This window comes from Pleurodeles waltl, chromosome 7, assembly GCF_031143425.1.
Source record: "Pleurodeles waltl isolate 20211129_DDA chromosome 7, aPleWal1.hap1.20221129, whole genome shotgun sequence".
Lineage (NCBI taxonomy): Eukaryota > Metazoa > Chordata > Amphibia > Caudata > Salamandridae > Pleurodeles > Pleurodeles waltl.
This window is the reverse complement of record NC_090446.1, coordinates 1209552338-1209572671: the sequence shown is the minus strand read 5'-3', so window position 1 is coordinate 1209572671 and position 20334 is coordinate 1209552338. Positions and strand designations below refer to the sequence as shown.

Here is a 20334-nt window from a genome sequence, read left to right as displayed (position 1 = left end):
TATTTGAAAACCAAGTGCTCCAGACATACCAGTATACTATGTAGTGGGGGGCAGGTGTTCTTGTACCTTATATTGGGCATCTAAGTTACCGCATAATACCAAATAGGAGCACCGGAATGCTGTGCCCTATAGCTTTAGGATGAGATTGTCGCTGCTAAGAGGTATACGGTGATGCTTTGATAATTCTTATATGTTCTGTGATCTAACTACTGTATTTTGGGCCCGATCTGATGAGATATGTTATCTTTATTCTTGCACTGACAGGATAACAAGTACTATTTGAGGGACTGCAGAGTGTGCACAGTAATGTTGTTTCATGATGGTTGCAACTTATACGTCTTTCTCTTACTCCACTCCTTGTGATGTTTGACAATTGTCTGGTTGGCAAGGTAATCACTGTTTTATGATGTCATGGTCCATGGTTTATGCATAATATATTTATATTTTTATATAACTTTGAGTGGAGTCACTTTTGTGGTGTATTTATTGCATCACTGGAGGGTGTGTGTTGTGCAAATGCTTGACACCTTGCCTCTGGGGTAAGCCTGACTGCTCTGGCCAAGCTACCAATGGGGTGAGCAGGGGTTATCTTGAGAGTGTTACCTCCCTTAACCTGACTAGGGTAGTGGGTTCTGCCTGGCATAGGTGCATACCCTAGCCAACCAGAGACCCCATTTCTAACGCTGGCTAAAATAAAGAATTCTGAAAAATGTCTAAAAATAGAATTCACATAAAACTTGGATAGTGGCCCTTGCCAGCTGACCTGGCAAATCCACAGCAGCACAGACAATCTATCAAGGACTACCCCACTCTCAAAGGCATGGGTAGTCCTCATTCCTCATTGTAGGAAAGTAGCCTCTTTTTGGCATGGTTACCCCCACATTTTGCCTGCTGTCAGTGTGTTTGACTGTGGTCACTGGGATCCTGCTAACCAGGGCCACAGTGACTTTTCTCTCTCTCTTTCTCTCTTTCTCTCTTTCTCTCTTTCTCTTTCTCTTTCTCTTTCTCTTTCTCTTTTTCTCTTTCTCTTTCTCTTTCTCTTTCTCTTTCTCTTTCTCTTTCTCTTTCTCTCTCTCTTTCTCTCTCTCTCTTTCTCTCTCTCTTTCTCTCTCTCTCTTTCTCTCTCTCTCTTTCTCTCTCTCTCTTTCTCTCTCTTTCTCTTTCTCTCTCTCTCTCTTTCTCTCTCTCTCTTTCTCTCTCTCTCTCTTTCTCTCTCTCTCTCTTTCTCTCTCTCTCTTTCTCTCTCTCTCTCTTTCTCTCTCTCTCTCTTTCTCTCTCTCTCTTCTCTCTCTCTCTCTTTCTCTCTCTCTTTCTCTCTCTCTTTCTCTCTCTTTCTCTCTCTCTCTCTTTTTCCTCAGGACTGGCATACCGGTGCCCCCATAGAAGTCCCTAGTATATGATACTTAGATACCCAGGGCATTGGGGCACCTGAGGTTTCCCATGGCCTGCAGCATGTATTGTGCCACCCCTGGGAGCCCATGCAAAATGTGTCTGCAGGCCTGCCATTGCAGCCTGAATGAAAAGGTGCATGCACCCTTTCACTATAGGTCACTGCACCAGATCACTGTAAGTCACCCTTATGGTAGGCCATAGGGCAGGGTGCAGGTACCTGTGTGTGAGGGCACCCCTGCATGAGCAGAGGTGCCTATATGAACTCCAGCTCAATTTCCCTGGACTTGTTAAGTGCGAGGAAGCCCTTTTACTCATGGACATGACACTACCTGTGTCCAGCTACATAACGGTAACTCCTAACCTGGGCATGTTTGGTATAAAACATGTTGGAATCATACCCCAATACTGTTGCCAGTATTGGTTGTATGATTCCATGCACTCTGGGGGCTCCTTAGAGGACACCCAGCATTTCTCCTACCAGTCTTGTGGGGTTTTCCGGGCAGCCCACGCTGCTGCCGCCCCTCAGACAGGTTTCTGCCCTCCTGCTGCTTGACCAGCTCAGGCAGAGGAAGGCGGAACAAATAATTATTTTGGGAGAGGTAGGCAACACCTTTTCCCTTTGGAAATAGGTGTTATATGGCTTGGGAAGGATAGCCTCCCCAAGCTTCCAGTATGCTTTGAAGAGCACATTTGGTGCCCTCCTTGCATAAACCGGTTTGCACCAGTCCAGGGACTGACGGTCCCTGCTCTAGCATGAAACTGGACAATGGAAAGGGGAGTGAATGCTCCCCTGTCCATCACCACCCGGGGTGGTGCCCAGAGCTCCTCCAGGTGGTCACTTGATTCTGCCATCTTGAATCCAAGGTGGGCAGAGGCCCCTGTAAGCATCTGAGTGACCAGGTCACAGCCCCCTCCTGAAAGGTGGTCACCCTGCTAGGTGACTAATCCCCCTTCCTGGACTATTTAGGGTCTCCCTCCTGGGTGGGTCTTCAGATTCAAAGTGTAAGATTCCAGCAGGACTCCTCTGCATCGTTTACTTCATCCTCTGGCCACTGGGACTGCAATTGGACCCTCCAGGTAGCAACAATCTGCAACTCCAGCTACGACTCTGCTCTGCAACATTTTCTCCAGCTCCTTCCAGCAACTGCAACATTTCCCTGATTGTGCATCCTGTGAGGGTGACTAGCCTTCAGCCTGCACAAGAAGTAAGATGGAATCTCCCCTGGAGTGAAGGAGAAGGAGTCACTCTGCTGCATCCGCAGGCACCAACTGCAACAACGACCTGCTGCCTGTGGTTTGCCTGTGGGAGCTGCTTCCTCTTCTTATGACTCTCCCAGCTGCTAAGGGTCTCCTCGGAATCCCCTCCTTGGGTCGAGTCACCTGGGCCTTGATGGTCCTCTTCAGCCTTTCAAAACCTTCTTCTCTGACTCTTGCATTTGCTTAGACTTGTTGGTGGTTTTCCAGCACCACTGACCAACTGCATCATGACCACCGACGTGGGACATCACTTGCATCATTTCTGGAACTCCTGTTCTGCTCCTGTGCTGCACTACTGAATTTCTTCATCCACCATCGACCTGGTCCTGCATTTAAATCAGGGTGGGTAGTGACTCCTGCCACAGCCGGGGACACCAACTCGAATTGGATTTGGTCCCTTTCTTTTCTAGGTCCTCTTCTGTCAGGATCCACCTTTTAGTTTCTTCCACTCTTGTCTGGGTTTTCCACAGTCATTTTCCAAAGTTCTCCTGTGGGTTTCTGGAAAAACAGGTACTTACCTCTTCTCTCTTGGTCGCTGGGGGTGACCCTGATACTTACCTTTTGTGGTTCCTAGTTCCTCCAGCTCCCCTCTACTGATTCCACTTTCTTGGGTGGGGAACTGTCTTTCACATTCCACTTACTTAGTATATGGTTTGGTCTCCCCTAGGGCCTTCACTATTTACTTTTGTTTTTACTGTTTGCTATTGTTTGTTATGCTAATCACTCAATGTGTACATAATAGTGTGTTTACTTATCTCCTATTGGAGTATTGCCTATTCAGTATTTTAGTAAACGTGTTACTATGATAAAGTGCCTTTATTTTTGTAACACTGTGTGGTTCTTTCATGTGTGTTAGTGCTGCGTGACTATAGTGGTATTGGATAAGCTTTGCATGTCTCCTAGATAAGTCTTGGCTGCTAATCCACAGCTACCTCTAGAGTCCTGGCTTCCAAGACACTGCCCACACTTCACTAATAGGGGATAACTGGATCTGGTATAAGGTGATAACACCATAGATGCTCACCACACACCAGGGCAGCTTCCTACACTCATCAATACAACTACACCAGAACCAGGAGCTAATAATCCCCTTAACAAACATGCCTGCACTTCAACTGTGATCCTGAGGAGAATGAGCAGTGTTCCTGAGGTGCTTCGTATCTTAGAGAATTCTTCCAGTTTTGAGTAATTAATTCTATTTCTTGTTACAGTGTGCACACCAGCTACTTTTTCCTTTCTGGAGAAGCTGAATTTCTTCCTTCTTCCAACAACTGGCTATCGGCTTTCTGAGGAGAATTAATTTTGGGTTTAACAGAACTTCAAGCAATTGCATTAAGGAATCTTCTTGTATGATTTCCAGACCTGCTAATATATATATGTATGTATATGTGTGTATATATATATATATATATATATATATATATATATGTATATATATATTCAAAACCTCTTCGCCTTGCAGACTTGCTAGTCTTAGAGACAATCCTCAGTGCTCAGACTCATTCTTAGAGACTGTGAATGAGAAAACTGAACCTTGAGAAGGAGTTTTCACACACTGAATATCTGATCTTCAAGTGGGAAACATAGGCTGGAACTGGATCTGGAGGCGTCTCTCTTTTTCTATTCCCATTCCCCTGTCACGCTAGCGAATGCAGGGTTCAGATAATCAGTAAAGTCTGAGCATGCATCTGTTGGAGGGGATTGGTTAAAAGGCATCTGCTCCTGTGGAAGTTGGATTTAATGGGTACTCTCCTGACAGATTGAAGTGCCGGCTCTCAGAGAGAAACAGCTGGAGGGAAGCTTCAGCCCGAGACTGAGGTAGAAACAATAGAGCGCTGACCTCACAAAGATTTGCGGCCACCATCTTGAGTGGCAGTTAAACCTGAAGAAGCTAGTTCTAAGCACAGCCTCCACAAGAGCCACCGGGAGTGAGGACGCCACTGCAACCAACGTCGGTATAAGGAATAGGGGAATCGTTTTTGCTGATGGAAGAACTTAACAGCACTGGCAATAGTTTTCCTGACACAAGGTACCAAGGGCCCTGTTGCCAGGGAATGTCCCTAAGGGCTGCAGCATGTATCATGACACCCTGGAGACCCCTCACCAGCACATTCACACTGCCATTGCAGCGTGTGTGTGCTCATGGGGAGAAAAAGACAAAGTCGACATAGCCCCCCTCCCCCGGTGCCATGCCCACAAACCACTGCCTGTGGCATAGGTAGGTCACCCCTCTAGCAGGCCTTACAGCCCTAAGGCAGGGTGCACTATACCACAGGTGAGGGTAGAGCTACATGAGCAATATGCCTCTACACTGTCTAAGTCCATTCTTAGACATTGTAAGTGCAATGTGGCCATATTGAGTATCTGGGCTGGGAGTTTGTCAAACTTCCCAGCACAATAATCCCACACTGATGCCAGTGTTGGATTTATTGAGAAATTCACCCAGAGGGCATCTTAAAGATGCCCCCTGTATGTTACCCAAACTGCTAGTGCAGGACTAACCAGTCTGTGCCAGCCTGCCACTTTCAGACAGGTTTCTGACCACATGGGGTGAGAGCCTTTGTGATTTCTGTGGCCAGAAACAAAGCCTGTCCTGGGTAGAGGTGCTTCACACATCCCCCTACAGGAGCCGTAGCACTGGCGGTGAGCCTCAAAGGCTCAAGCCTCCTGTTGCAGTGCCCCAGTGCACTCCAACTAGTGGAGATGCCCGTCCTCGGCAAGTCCGGTGGGAAAAGTAGGGAAAACAAGGAGGAGTGCCACCTCAGTTGGGACCACTCCTAAGGTGACCAGAGCTGAGGTGACCCCTGGTAGACCTGGCATCCTTGGTGTGGTCTCCCCTGACCTTTTTGCCTCTGCTTCCCAGGTTGTTACTGTGTGCTGGACTCTGTTTTTTTGCTATTTTTGTTACTCTGGGCACTTTACCACTGCTGACCAGTGATAAAGTGCAAGTGCTCCCTGTGTGAATGTGTATGTGTAATTGGCTTTCCATGTTTGACATTTTTGATTTACTAGTAAGTGCCTAGTTATGTGCACTCGAGGTGCCAAGCTTTTACCACCCACATGAGTAGTCCTGTAAACATGGCTCAGACTTGCCACTGCAGTTTCAGTGTGTGCAGTTCTAAAACTGCCAATTCGACCTGGCAAGTGTACCCACCTGCCAGGCCCAAATCTTCCCTTTTCATACATATAAGGCATCCCTAAGGTAGGCCCTAGGTAGCTCCTTGGATGGGGTGCAGTGTATGTCAAAGGTGGGATATGCACTGATGTGTTTTACATGTCCTAATAGTGAAATACTGCCAAATTCGTTTTTCACTGTTGCAAAGCCTATCTATCTCATAGGTTAACATGTGGGCTGCCTTTAAATAACCTTAAAGTGTAGTTTCCCTTTGAGAGCAGAGAGCAAGTGGAGTTTGGGGTCTCCGAACTCAAAATTAAAAAATACATCTTTTAGGGAAGTTGGTTTTTAGAATGTTACCTTGAAAATACCACTTTTAAAAAGTGGATATTTTCTTGCTTAAACCATTCTGTGACTCTGACTGCTAGTGTATTCCGTGTCTGGGTCAGACTGACAGTTGGGCTGTTTGTGAATCTCCTCTAGACAGTGACACAAAGGGAGCTGGGGTGTAGCCTGCATATCCTGATGAGCCATCTGAGCTAGAGTGGAGGGAGGAGTGCACTTAAACCTGAATGGGTTGTGCCTGCCCTCACACAATGCAGTCTCCAACCCCCTGGTTGTGACTAGGGCCTGGCCTGCCCAAGGCAAGATCTTGTGAACTACAGAGACTTTCCTTTGAAGTTTGCCTACTTCAAAGGTGGAAAGGGGTATGAGTAGTGGATCCAAACCCCCACACTTTGAGATCACTTCTGGAACCAAGAGGATCCTCTGCCAAGGAGAAAAGCTGTCGGAGGAGTACTGCCCCTTTGCCTGTGACTGTGATTTTCTGGGTTGACCTGCAGTTGATACTTCTACCTGAAAGAGGACAAAGACTGGACTTTGTGGCATATTCCTGCTTGTGAAAAATCTCCAAGGGCTTGAACTGAGCATGCCTCCTGTTTTGAAGTCTCAGGGCCATCAAAGACTTAAAGACTTCCTCTGCCAGCACCTGGAATCTCTGCTGAGACTCCTGCCCTGCCAAGTGGTAGCCCATCCAGTCCCTGGACCCTTGAAAGGTGAAGCTGGTAGAAAAAGGATGGAAATCCAAACACAGGAAGCTATGTGGGGAAACGTTTGATGCACCACCTGTAACGTTGCTGAAAAACGATGCATCACCCACTCCGCGGGCGAAATCGACACTCCACCTGCATCGTGGTTGGGAGATCGACGCATTGTGGCTGGAGAAATGACTGGCTGCTGATAACAATGCAAACACCACACAGCGCGTTTTTCCAACACTGTGCGATCAGATTTCTCACGCATAGTCCTTGGTCGTTAAAATCATTGTGAACCTGCAAGGATCAGAGGTGCCCCCTCTGGAAATCGACGCATCACCTCTCTTGTGGGGAGAAAAATGACACATTGCCTACCCAACCGGAGATTAAGGAATCGACACATAGCTGACTTTGCGGCCTGTGCGGCTTTATTTGTGGCACTCACCAGGTACTTTGTGTAGAATCAACGTTGCCATTGTTTTCCATGGAGTAAGACTCTTTTTACTTTGAAAACGAATATCTTGATTTGTGCATGTTGGATTTTTGTCATTTTGGTCTTGTTTGATTTAGATAAATATTACCTATTTTTCTAAACTGGTGTTGTGATCATTTTGTAGTGTTTTCACTGTATTACTGTGTGTGTTGGTACAAATACTTTACACATTGCCTTCTAGATAAGCCTGACTGCTTGAGCCAAGCTACCAAGGGGTGAACAGGGGTTGTCTTACTCCCTTACTTTGATTAGAGTGAGAGTCCCTGCTTGGGCAGAGTGCAAACTGACTGCCTAACAGAGACCCCATTTCTTGGTTTGGAGGACAGGGACCGATGGGGTTCGGACTGTGTCCTCCTCCCCAGAGGGAGTGGACACAGGAAGGGTGTAGCCACCCCAGGGACAGTAGCCACTGGCTACTGCCCTCTGACCCCTGTAAGGCCCCTATATCCAGGACTTGATGGCCCCTCTGAACCTAGCTTATCACATTCCTGGCAAACTCACAAGAAGAAAGAAGGAGGACTGCTAAGCTGACCCCCAGCAGAGAAGGCTGAAGATGCAAACTGACTTTGCCCCAGCCCTACCGGCCTGTCTCCAGCTACTAAAGCCCTGCTAAAAGAAGGTGACACACCCTACAGGACCAGCAGCCTCTTAAAAGTCTCAGGAGGACTGTCTGCACCCGAGAGGTTAAGAACTTCCATGGACAATAGCCCATCCAAGAAAACACTCTATCCATGGACTCTAGAACCTCCCCGGGTCCACGAGTCCTCTCCACTCTGCACCCAATGCCCACAGCCCATGTCCAGGTGGCCCAACCGACTGGAGCTGGTCCCCAGGCGATTCTGACCAAATGTCCATCCTGGGTTGACCCCCCCGTATAATGCGACAATCAATGCAGCTTAAATCCGGAGGACCTCCGCCCCGACCGCGACAGACCCGGACGAAGATACCCATCACCAAAGGGTACTCTGCACCTGCAGCCACCCGACCTTGGGGAATCCGATCTCTAGTGCAGCAACATCTAGCAGGTGGCCCTCCTCATTGTCCTGCCTGTGGTTTTCTGGAACCGACCACCCTGGACTTGGCCTGCTGTGTTTGCACCCTACACCCGGCCGCCCCTATGCCGCTGCAGGTGTGTGTTTTGTGCTCTCCTAAACCCCCCAGGTCTGCCCTCCGAAGATGCAGGTACTTACCTGCAAACAGGCCTGAATCAGAGTGCCCCAGCCTCCATAGGAGCCCACGTTAAATTTGTCTCATCTTTGACCTCTGCAACCGGCTGGCCCCGTGTTGCTGATGGTGGGTGTTTGGGGTTTACTTCAACCCCTGCCTGTGGACATTCTAACCCCCAGAGACTGGAACTGTAATTCTTGTAATTACCTCAAAACTGTGCTAACTTTTCTTATCCCCAGGACTGTCTTTAAAAATTGCACTGTCGACTTTTGAAACCGATTATTGCTATTTATTTGAAAAACGTATAACTTGCCAATTGGCAACAAAGTGGTATTGATACATATTTTGGGTACTTACTTGCAAATTTACTTACCTGCAAACTGAATCTTGTGGTTCTAGAAATAAAGTAACAAAATATATTTTTGTTATAAAAAAAAACATTGGCCTGGAGTTAGTCTTTGAGTGTGTGCTTCCATTATTGTCTGTGTGTGTACAGCAAATGCTTTGCACTACCCTCTGATAAGCCTAACTGCTCGACCACACTACCACAAAAGACAGCATTAGTATTATCTACTTTAGCCTCTGTCAAACCTTTGGGGAACCCCTAGGCTCTGTGCACAACATGTCTCATTTTGATATAGTATTTACAGAGCCAGCTTCCTCCACCGTTTGCCTCCTTACTTTATAATAATGAACTTACTCAGTACTGCCCTCCACAACTCACTGCAAAGTCCCTATCACAGTCATTCAATCTTCACATCAGGTGACATTTTATGCACGCTCTTACTCATGTTGATTGGTCTGCCTACCTAAAATTACTTTTTCACTGACACTAGATCTAATCAAATCCACAGGTAAGTCAAAAAATGAATTAGGTGATAGATGTCGAGTACGTTGACTTGTCCAAACTCAATGACATGATTCCCACATCCCTGCCCCAGATAAGTAAACTAAAGACAAATCACTCAGGTGAATTTAATTCAGAAAAAGCCATGAAAGCATCAAATGTAGATGACACCAGATATTTTCCTCATTGCATCATCTTTCAAATCAAAGCCTTATATATCTACTGGTTGATACTGTGATAATCCTCTAATGCCCCCTTTCCTACAGGAGAATCTTTGCATAATCAAAATAAAAAACTAAGTTGCAAAGGGTATATTAACCACCAAATCTCCACCTCTGTTAAATTCCTGCAATTTCACTCTAATTTGAGACCATTGCCCTTGACGTTTTTATCTGATATGGACTTCTAGTTGCAGATTACTTACTTTAGGATTTCCCCCAGGTGTCTGACTGGATCTGGAGATTTTTCTTCGAGCAGTACCCTTGCGCGCTGTCAGATGGCGTTGGTCTACTCCGCATCTGTTGCAGGCATTGTGGTTTCCGTAATGACATTGCAGTCGTACTTAAGCGCCACCCTGGTGGGGTAACATCAGTTTCTATCACGACTTTTCACACCAGAGCGCGGAGCCATGAAGAACACTGAAATTGGTGCACCAGAGCTAGGGCCCTTAAAGGGAAATCTCTCTCCCTATAAATCAGTGTGCAAGCAGGGAGAATGGGTGGGTCGGTAAGGAATCTGCAACTAGAATATGTCTCTATCAGATAAATCTATACCAAAGGGAAGTAGCTTGTTCATCTGATAGAGACTTCTATTTGCAGATTCTTTACCTTAGAATGGATACCCAAGCAATACCATCTTCAGAGGTGGGCTGCGAACCAAGATCACACTAAAAAGTCCTGCAGGACCGAATGACCAAAGAAGCCGTCTCTGCAGACCTGACTGTCCAGGCAGTAATGTTTTGTGAACATGTGCGGATAGGCACACGTTGCTGCCTGATAGATGTCCAGGACAGGAACTTTGTGTGCTAACGCTGTGTTAGCAGCAGTTGGTCTGGTTGAGTGAGCAGGAAAGCCCTCTGGGGGGGTGAGGGGGGGCTTCTTTGCCAGAGAGTAGCATATTTGATGCAAAGCAGTACCCATTGTGAGATGGTACATTTCTGCAAATCCTTCCGTTTATTCCCACCCACATATCTAACAAAGAGTTGATCATCCACCCGGAAATCTTTGGTACGATTGGGGTAGAACACCAACGCTCTTTTTGGATCCAGACGGAGGAGTCTCTCCTCTTCATGAGAGGGATGTGGGGGCGCATAAAAAGTAGGCAAGGTGATGGATTGGCCTACGTGAAAAGGAGTAACGACCTTAGGAAGGAAGGAGGCCCTTGTACGAAGCACCACTTTGTCAAGAAGGACAAACAAAAATGGTGGTTTGGAAGACAGCGTGAAGCTCACTCACTCTGCGAGCAGAGGTGATGGCAATAAGAAAAACAGTTATGAGGGTCAAGAGCCTCAAGAGACGAATGTGCATCAGCTTAAAAGGGGCACACATGAGATAAGTTAGGACCAGGTTCAAGTCCCATTGGGGCATAACGAACAGAGTCGGAGGAAACAAACGGGTAAGACCCTTAGAGAACCCGATAAATTGTTACTGAAGATAAGCAACTTGTTCATTACAGCCACTTCCTCCCACGGCCAGATAGGAACCCATCCCTGCCTTTCTTAGCATGTGTGTTAGTCACCACTTAGAGATGTGCTGGCTAAATGTTATCAACTCCTTGTTTGACCCAGTGGGAGTCTTACACTACCTAGAAATTGGCCTGTTAAAGTCAACCTAAAATAAGCTGCATATGGAGATTTCTCCCCTCCCGGAGGAACTTAAAATATGACCTTGCAGGTTTTCCATGATGCTTTCTGTATAATGGACACGTGAGGGGGGTTGACTTCTTGACTAAACTGTTTACATTCTTTCATACCTTAATACCCTATATGCTTATGTAGACAAGGAACTCTAATTACTTCTACTTTAAACATCGCTCGCAACTTGCAAAGAGTGGCAGTCCTAACTCTTAGTTGCCTGCATGCTACAAGGTCCAGACATTCTTAATTCTTCCCCCATAAAGTTCAATCAATCAATCAATCAAGCAATCAATCAATCAAGGCATTTGTAAAGTGCACTACTCACTCGTGAGGGTCTCAAGGCGCTGAGGGGGGGCTGCCAAGTCTTGAAGTGTCTCCTGAAAGTCAGTAGGTCCTGTGTCTGTCGCAGGTGGGTGGGAAGAGTGTTCCACGTCTTGGCAGCGAGGTGGGAGAACGATCTGCCACCGGCAGTCATTCTGTGGATTTGTGGGATGGTGGCCAGGGCAAGGTCAGTGAAGCGAAGCTGTCTGGTCGGGATGTAGAAAGAGAGCTGACTGTTAAGGTATTCTGGTCCGGTGTTGTGCAGTGCCTTGTGGGTGAGGCGTTTGAATGGGATTCTCTTGTAGAGTTCAGCATGTACGTGAATGATGCAGACAAGCATTGAGCTGACCTGGGCATGATCATATACCAGTATGCTGGTGAGCTGGTGATGCTCAGCTCTGTCTGAGAGTCAGCAGTGAAGTCAACATTACTTACCTGATTGACTGCCTCAAGAAATCCAGAAATGGATCACTAGACATTATCTTCTCCTCGCCTTCCTCTTTCGAGCTGCCTAGAATCTTACTGATTTTAAACTGTGAATGGACCTTTACAATTATTTATACAGCTAACTTGGCAACTTCAGTGTTGAGAAACATCAAACACTTTGTTGCAATGTAGTGACAGTTGTAGATAATATGTGACAAGGTGCTTAAAGGTAGTAACATAGCTAGTGGGGTTGGAGAAGACTGTTATGATTAGAAGGTTGTTTTTTCAGTTTAAGGCAGGAGCTAGAAAGGAAGATAGTTTACCTGTAGTCAGGTTTGGACGGGACAGACTTTAGGCCTGGGCACCAGGATAAAAGGGGGCCCTTTCAGTGAATTAGATAGCTGGAAAAATGGCCCATGTTTGTAAATTGGGGCAGTTTTGAATTTGTAGAGTAGTTGCTGTATTGGTGTTTCACAAGGTAATGAAGACTGCATGAATTTCAACTTGCTGCATGCAAAGTTTGTTTTAGTATAAAGGAAATCAACAGTGACAACATAACTAGCGGACGTTAATACGGGCCCACCACCAGCACAAGAAACAGCCCACACACCGACCTTTCAGACCAGCCCATCGGGCAGTGCCTGATTGCCTCATAGGCCAGTCCAACCCTGCCTGTAATGTCTGTTGTCGTTCTGTAAATAAATTCACTAAAAAAGATTTACTGTGTGTGAGATGTGTGTATGTAATTAAACAAGAAAAGGTTCCAACACTTTACCCAAAAACCTAATGTAAAATGAGTTGATCAAACAGTAACACTATCCAGGACGAACTATATTAGCTCTGTCATCCCAAAACTGAGACTCATCTTCTTAAAGTTGTCTGCCTAAGAGAGAAACAATGAATCTAATATTGTGTGATGTAACTTGTACTCCTGTGAAGTGCTCGAATGGCCTTGACCGAGTCAGCAATATATAAAACTGCAAACAAAAGAAGCAACCTGTCCCATGCTTAAACTTAGTCTTTTCAACCACAGGCCAATTACAAGCTCACCTCCCTGGCCTTCCATTGAAGCTAGGTGCATCTTTCAAACAGCTTGTGTGATAAAAAAAACACCTAAATACTTACCTCAGAATCATACTGTGTCTGGAGACTTGTGAATGTTACATGGAAAGGATGCCTTCTGTCAGGAAACGTCAACATTTAGAGGGCTCTTTCCCAATCATTCTGTAGGTGAGCCCTTAAAAATTGGAACTTACTCCCTTTTCACGCAATCAGCCCATTGTTGGCCAACTTTTGAAATGTACTCAAGACACTACTCTTACTGCTGCTACAATTTCTTGTTTTCCTTCTCCAGGTACTGAGGCACTGTTAAAACCATTTCACAATCTCTCAAATTGCTTGACCTCCGTTTTCGCTGCTGTCATGTCTTTGCTTCCATGGCAGATACATCTTTTTATGTCCCCTGGCACTACTATTGTACCTTGGCTTACTGTGATTTTTTTGAAATTGCATTATGGATTCGGGCCTCTCTGGTGTCTTTCACTGGGGCACTTTGGATGCAAATGAACTCATTACGAGGAGCTCAATAATCCTGATGTGGCCAATGACTGGAGTTACTGGCCTCATTGGGATTACAAATGATGTTGCAACACCATGGCTCACAAGTTTTCACATTAGCATGTTAAGATTGATAAAAACGCGAGAAAGTGGGGAGTAACACGCAAGAATTGATGCTGAAACCCTCATGCATGTTATTAATCGTTCCAGCCCCCAAACTCAGAATGACCTGGTAGAGGTGTAATAATACCACATGCTATCTGTGATAACAGATGTGGTATTCCTGTGCCATATAAGGGGGCCACTGATAGTCATAATGCCTAAATCATAATAGCCATAGGAGGAGTTCTGGGGCTGCAGACCCTACTAATGATTTTAGACCGAGCCAGACAAAGCAATCCGCCTTTTCTTGGCCACTTCTGCCGCACCAGAGACCCCAAAAGCATTGAACACCATGTAACATGGAGCATGGAAGCTAAAGGTAGATGATTCATAGCCTAGGTTGTGCGCTGGACAATTAAACAAAAGTAAGCCCTACACCAAGAATACATTTTTATATTTGAGTATTTACAGCACTGCTTCTTTAAAACTAGGTTTCCATTTGTGTGCTGTGGTCATGTTCTTACATGATATGTTATATATGTGGGTTTGTTAATGTTAGCCATTGAACTAGAATATTTTCCCATTTCTAGTCTCACAAAACAGCTGCAAATGCTGCTCACCTTGGTTGGCAGTAAAAGACGCATAGCTTTTTGTCTGGAAGTGACCCATTTTCTCATTGCCATACTAAAGACCAGAGTATTACACATGTTAAAATTGTCAAGTGAGAATACCACTGTCTTCTGTGTAGTAAAATAACCTACAACACATCAGATGCCCATCCAGAGATTATTATGTTCCTGGTTCACTAACCAATTTGACATCTTGTCCAGCGTCTGCTGAATACATTTTTTTTTTTATGACACACACGTGGGTGTTACCTCTCAGAAGCGTAACAAGAGTTGAGGTGGAGGAATTGTAAATGGTAAAATATGAAATGTATTTAAGAAGTACGCAGCGAAGAAGCAGAACATTTAGCAGACCATATAATAAGTAAAAGTAGGAAAGAGTTGTGCGAAAGCCAACCCTGTCTTTTTGGTTAAACATTTATTTATTGAAGAATCACAAAGAAGAAGGTAACATTTGCAGAGGAACTTATAGATCAGAGGTATTGCGATGTTTGAAAGAAATAACTTATGTAATGTAGAACCTGGTTATTGTTTTTAATAAAAAGAAGACAGAAGAGGAGTGGAGGACTAAGGTAGAGCAGAAAAAAAGAAAAGGGAAAGAAAAGGAAGGTAGAAAGAAAGGGAGAAATGTTCAATTAAGGTAGTGAGTGGCAAAGAGATAAATAGTTAAAGGTAACAAATACATATCGGATTTAATCTTTTGCCGCAAGGTTGGTGAGGAGGCAGTATGAGTTCTGTGTTCATCATATATAAAATTCCACCATGTTAACTCTGATAGTTTAGAGGCATTTTTCCAACAAGAGAGTATAATTTTGAAAGCAAGTGCAATGAAAAGATCAAACCGTAAGAGCTCGTGGTAGAAATGATCAAAGTCAGATGACAAAGATCCTAAGAAAACATTTTGGAATGATAACATTATATTACACTTGTATATGTTTAACAATGTTGATCAATTAGATTTCCAAAAATTAAATACATGAGAACAATAAGATAATAAATGATTTTAAGTACCATTGCATTGCAGGACCAACATAGTGGTGCGCAGATTAATCAAATTTAGAAATACATTTTGGGGTAATAACAGCTCTATTGTACATAAAAATAAAGATTGTGTAATAGGCTCTGCTTTGCATTATTTGACTATTTTAAGCCAAAGTTTGTACCAGAAAAGAACAGAGAATGGTATGGAAAGGTAAGTTTCCCACAATAGTTCAACAGAGTTTTTGGTACGAACAGATGTTGGTGATAATATGTTTTTACGTATACTAGCAGCTTTAGGAATAGATTCATGGGAAATAATATCCAAAGGTGTCAACGGGTGGAGTGGAACGGGGGGAGAAGGTAATTTGTGAATGAGTAGGAAGGGATGTAGAGCAGAGGATATTAATTCATACTCCCTTAAAAAAGAACTAGGTAAACAGTATTGCACATGTAGTTGGGGAAGAGGTATAACATAATTATCCCTTACCAATTGTTTGACAAACAGAATGCCCTTCTCCTTCCAGTATTTGAAAAAAACCTATTTGTGATAAAAAAAAAATAATTGAGGAAATTATTATTCCAAAGTGAGGAGGCTAGAAAGCAAGCATTGTTGAAAATCGAGGTCAGCCAAAAATATTGTATGTAACAAATGCTGAGAATATTTCAAATAGGATTTTGGGATATAAAAGTATGATTAGACTTATGGATTATATCTTTGAATGAGAAGTAACGTAGTAAGGTTTTTTTTTAAAGTAAGTGAGTCTTGAAAATCATTAATTAGAGCATAACATTGTCAAATTTTAAAAAACAGAGTGACAAAGCCAAGGCAAACTCCTCCTTCTCTGTTTAGGAGTTCTGATAGGACAATATGGGTATGTTTATTGTTCCAGAGGATTTTTTTACAAATTAAGCTAATTTATTAAAAGTAATTCTTAAAGTGTAACAATGAAATTGTATAAAGGACATGCCTTACAATCATCATTTTGATAGTATCTACTCTACCCCATCAAGATAAATGCAGAGGAGACCAAGACAAGAGTAATGTTTGTATTTTCAGTTTGAAAGTAGTAAAGCTACGATTGCATGTGCTGGGGATAGTAGGAGATAAACAAACACCAAGGTATTTAAATTAGAGCGGCACCATGTAAAATTAGTGTTGGCAAACATGTAATTATAACAAAAGGAATTTAATGTTAAGATTTCACTTTGGAAAAGTTAAGTTTATGTTCAGAGATATTAGAGTATAAAGTTATTTCTTGTAAAAAAAGGATCCAAAGAGATCAGGGGATTGAATGTGTAAATAAGAACATCATTAGCATAGGCTGATAACTTAATCTCCAGGACGCTGTGTTTAAACCCAGAGATAAATGTATTGAAATGAATACGTTCAAGGAATGGTTCTAGACAAAGAACAAAAGGAAAAGGTGATTGGGTAAACTTTCATGGTACCTCTATGGAAAGGAAAATAGGGGGAGAAAGAACATTGAGAAAAACACTGGCACGAGGGTCATAGCATAATTTGTTTATGAATTAAATACCTTTTGGACCAAAGCCAAACCACTGAAGAGTGGTGAACATGTAGTGGCAGTTAATCCAGTCAAATGCTTTGTCAGTATCTGGAGATATGGATGTGTTAGAAATGGGGTCTCTAGTTCGCAGTAGTTTACACCCAGTCCAAGCAGTGACCCTCACTCTAGTCAGGATGAGGGAGTCACACAGCTAAGATGACCACTATTTACCCACTTGGTAACTTGGTACAAGCAGTCAGGCTTATTTCCAAGGCAATGGGTAATAGTAAAAAATGAATTTAGCCGTATGTCACTATCAGGACATGTAAAACACAGTAGTGCATGTCCTACCTTTTAAATACACTGCACCCTGCCCCCGCCATCCCTCTTCCCCCCTCATGGGGCTGCCCTGGGCCTACCTTAAGGATGGCTTACGTGTAGTAAAAGGGAAGGTTTGGGCCTGGCAAGTGGGTGCGCTTGCCAGGTTGAAATGGCAGTTTAAAACTGCACACAGGCATTGCAGTGGCAGGTCTGAGACATGTTTACAGGGCTACTCATGTGGATGGCACAGTGGGTGCTGCAGACCCACTAGTAGTATTGGCACACACTGTGCACTGAACTAGGGACTTACTAGTAAATCAAATATAACAATCATGGAGAAACCAATTACTAATACATTTTAGACAAAGAGCATATGCACTTTAGCACTGATAAAGTGCCCAAAGACCTTAAGCCAACAAACACAGGTCAGAAACAATAGGAGGCAGAAGCTAAAAATTGTGTGGATAACTCTGCAAAAAGGGCCAGGTTTAATAGGATGCAAGGGGGCATTATGTTTCTTAGCCCACACAAGAATGTTAGAAAACGTCCTGGCACAAGTGTGGAAGGCAACCTAAAGGCGAAAGTTACATGGGCTCAACAGCCTCTGGGATGGTACTCCAATAGGTTGGAAAATCATCAGATATTTGTAGTAGCTAAATCCTAAGGACTTTATTATGTGCTTGAGGTCACAGTGACTTACAAGCTTCAAAGTAAGCCGTACCTGTGCTTTCACCTTTTCACCTTCACACTCGGTTTTTTGCCAGCTTACAAAATGTACCAAGTAAGATAGCGCTGTTTCCAGATATGTGGGCCAACTCGTTTGTTAATGTTGCCAAGAGTCTTTGTGGAGTGCGTTGCAAACATGGCTGACCTTGATCGTGCAAAGTAAAATATAAGAAAAGTAAAACCGTGTTTTTGGCTCTTAACTAAATCTCAGCTATTACCGTTTGCAGATGATTTTGGCATAAAAACAACGGTGTCTGCAATCGTCCCCGCCATGCATCGCATCTCAGCACCGGAACCAAAAACCAGAAGTGATTTCCTGAAATGTAAGTACACATGAAAAACGGACACAGTACAACTTATGTTACGGTAGTGTTATTGCTTGGAGCATTGTTGGCGAGGTCCCTGTTAGGGTCTGTAATCATTTGTCCCCTACGCTTGTCCCCATCGAGATTTTTGTCTTGGCAGAATATGCCCGTCCCTTTGCTCAGTTGCTGCAAATCTGTCATGGGTGCTTGGGACAGAAGCACAGGCTGTTCTATATTTGTTAGCCATGGGCTGGCTTTTGTGTTGCTATGAATGTATGCCGCCCGTTACAGTGTTTCCACATAGCCATGAGTATTATCAACCAGCCGTTTTGTTAAGGAATCCTGAATGAGTTGTTCCTGATTGCGGGTAGTTCGACTTCTGTGCTCGCTGCACCGCGACAAAAATGCAGTCTCTCTTACTTAACTATATGAAAAAGGCCTCCAAATGTGTAATATTTGGTATTTATTATATGAATGCCATTTTACAGTACCATTGGCTGTACATGTGGCACTCACTGTGAAAAACTGATCCTACACCAAAATACCAATTTTTTTAAAATTACATTTATGCATGGTCTTACCTCTGTGGGCAAATAATTTTCGAAAGAAATTCATGCTTTTGGTTGGAGTTACTCTTAATTAATTTTGCCCATTTTCAACTATGTAGCATGCTCGAGGACGTTGATATTGACAACTGAGAGGAAAGGTTTTAAAGTCCAGAATCAGTCCTCATGGTATGGCTATGCATGCTAGTCTGGGTTCACCCTTTGCTTGTGGAGAACATGCTGGCCACAGGTGTGCCAGCCCTCATAAGAGTAAATGCGAGGCCTGCGCGGTCAGGATATCAGACAGTCTTCGGAGCATCTGCCCCCTTCTGTGATGCACTTTGAGTGGACAGGAAGCTGGAGATCGTGAATCACCACGTTTGCTGAATGGTGAATCAGTGCTTCAGCAAGGCAGGTCCCTGGGTTGAGGCAGCAATGCAGTCCACCTCAGGTCTTGATTCTAACTGGCAGCACAAGGGCTGCTTCAGGATGCTTTAAGGAGTCAGTTGCGGTGTTACTGTCCTATTAGTTGCACTCCGGATCAGCGTCTCAATCAGACACATATACAGGGAGTGCAGAATTATTAGGCAAATGAGTATTTTGACCACATCATCCTCTTTATGCATGTTGTCTTACTCCAAGCTGTATAGGCTCGAAAGCCTACTACCAATTAAGCATATTAGGTGATGTGCATCTCTGTAATGAGAAGGGGTGTGGTCTAATGACATCAACACCCTATATCAGGTGTGCATAATTATTAGGCAACTTCCTTTCCTTTGGCAAAATGGGTCAAAAGAAGCACTTGACAGGCTCAGAAAAGTCAAAAATAGTGAGATATCTTGCAGAGGGATGCAACACTCATAAAATTGCAAAGCTTCTGAAGCGTGATCATCGAACAATCAAGCGTTTCATTCAAAATAGTCAACAGGGTCGCAAGAAGCGTGTGGAAAAACCAAGGCGCAAAATAACTGCCCATGAACTGAGAAAAGTCAAGCGTGCAGCTGCCACGATGCCACTTGCCACCAGTTTGGCCATATTTCAGAGCTGCAACATCACTGGAGTGCCCAAAAGCACAAGGTGTGCAATACTCAGAGACATGGCCAAGGTAAGAAAGGCTGAAAGACGACCACCACTGAACAAGACACACAAGCCGAAACGTCAAGACTGGGCCAAGAAATATCTCAAGACTGATTTTTCTAAGGTTTTATGGACTGTTGAAATGAGAGTGAGTCTTGATGGGCCAGATGGATGGGCCCGTGGCTGGATTGGTAAAGGGCAGAGAGCTCCAGTCCGACTCAGACGCCAGCAAGGTGGAGGTGGAGTACTGGTTTGGGCTGGTATCATCAAAGATGAGCTTGTGGGGCCTTTTCAGGTTGAGGATGGAGTCAAGCTCAACTCCCAGTCCTACTGCCAGTTCCTGGAAGACACCTTCTTCAAGCAGTGGTACTGGAAGAAGTCTGCATCCTTCAAGAAAAACATGATTTTCATGCAGGACAATGCTCCATCACACGCGTCCAAGTACTCCACAGCGTGGCTGGCAAGAAAGGGTATAAAAGAAGGAAATCTAATGACATGGCCTCCTTGTTCACCTGATCTGAACCCCATTGAGAACCTGTGGTCCATCATCAAATGTGAGATTTACAAGGAGGGAAAACAGTACACCTCTCTGAACAGTGTCTGGGAGGCTGTGGTTGCTGCTGCACGCAATGTTGATGGTGAACAGATCAAAACACGGACAGAATCCATGGATGGCAGG

The 20334-nt window shown here is 44.3% G+C and overlaps 1 protein-coding gene across 1 annotated transcript in view; it reads left to right on the top strand.

Moving 5' to 3' along the window:
• TRIM16 (tripartite motif containing 16) overlaps positions 1-20334 on the top strand; it is a 112352-nt gene that overhangs the window by 73265 nt on the left and 18753 nt on the right. Inside the window, exon 5 of the mRNA XM_069200347.1 lies at positions 17956-18051. Within this exon, the coding sequence (XP_069056448.1) occupies positions 17956-18051 (96 nt within the window). The remainder of the gene's footprint in view (positions 1-17955; positions 18052-20334) is intronic.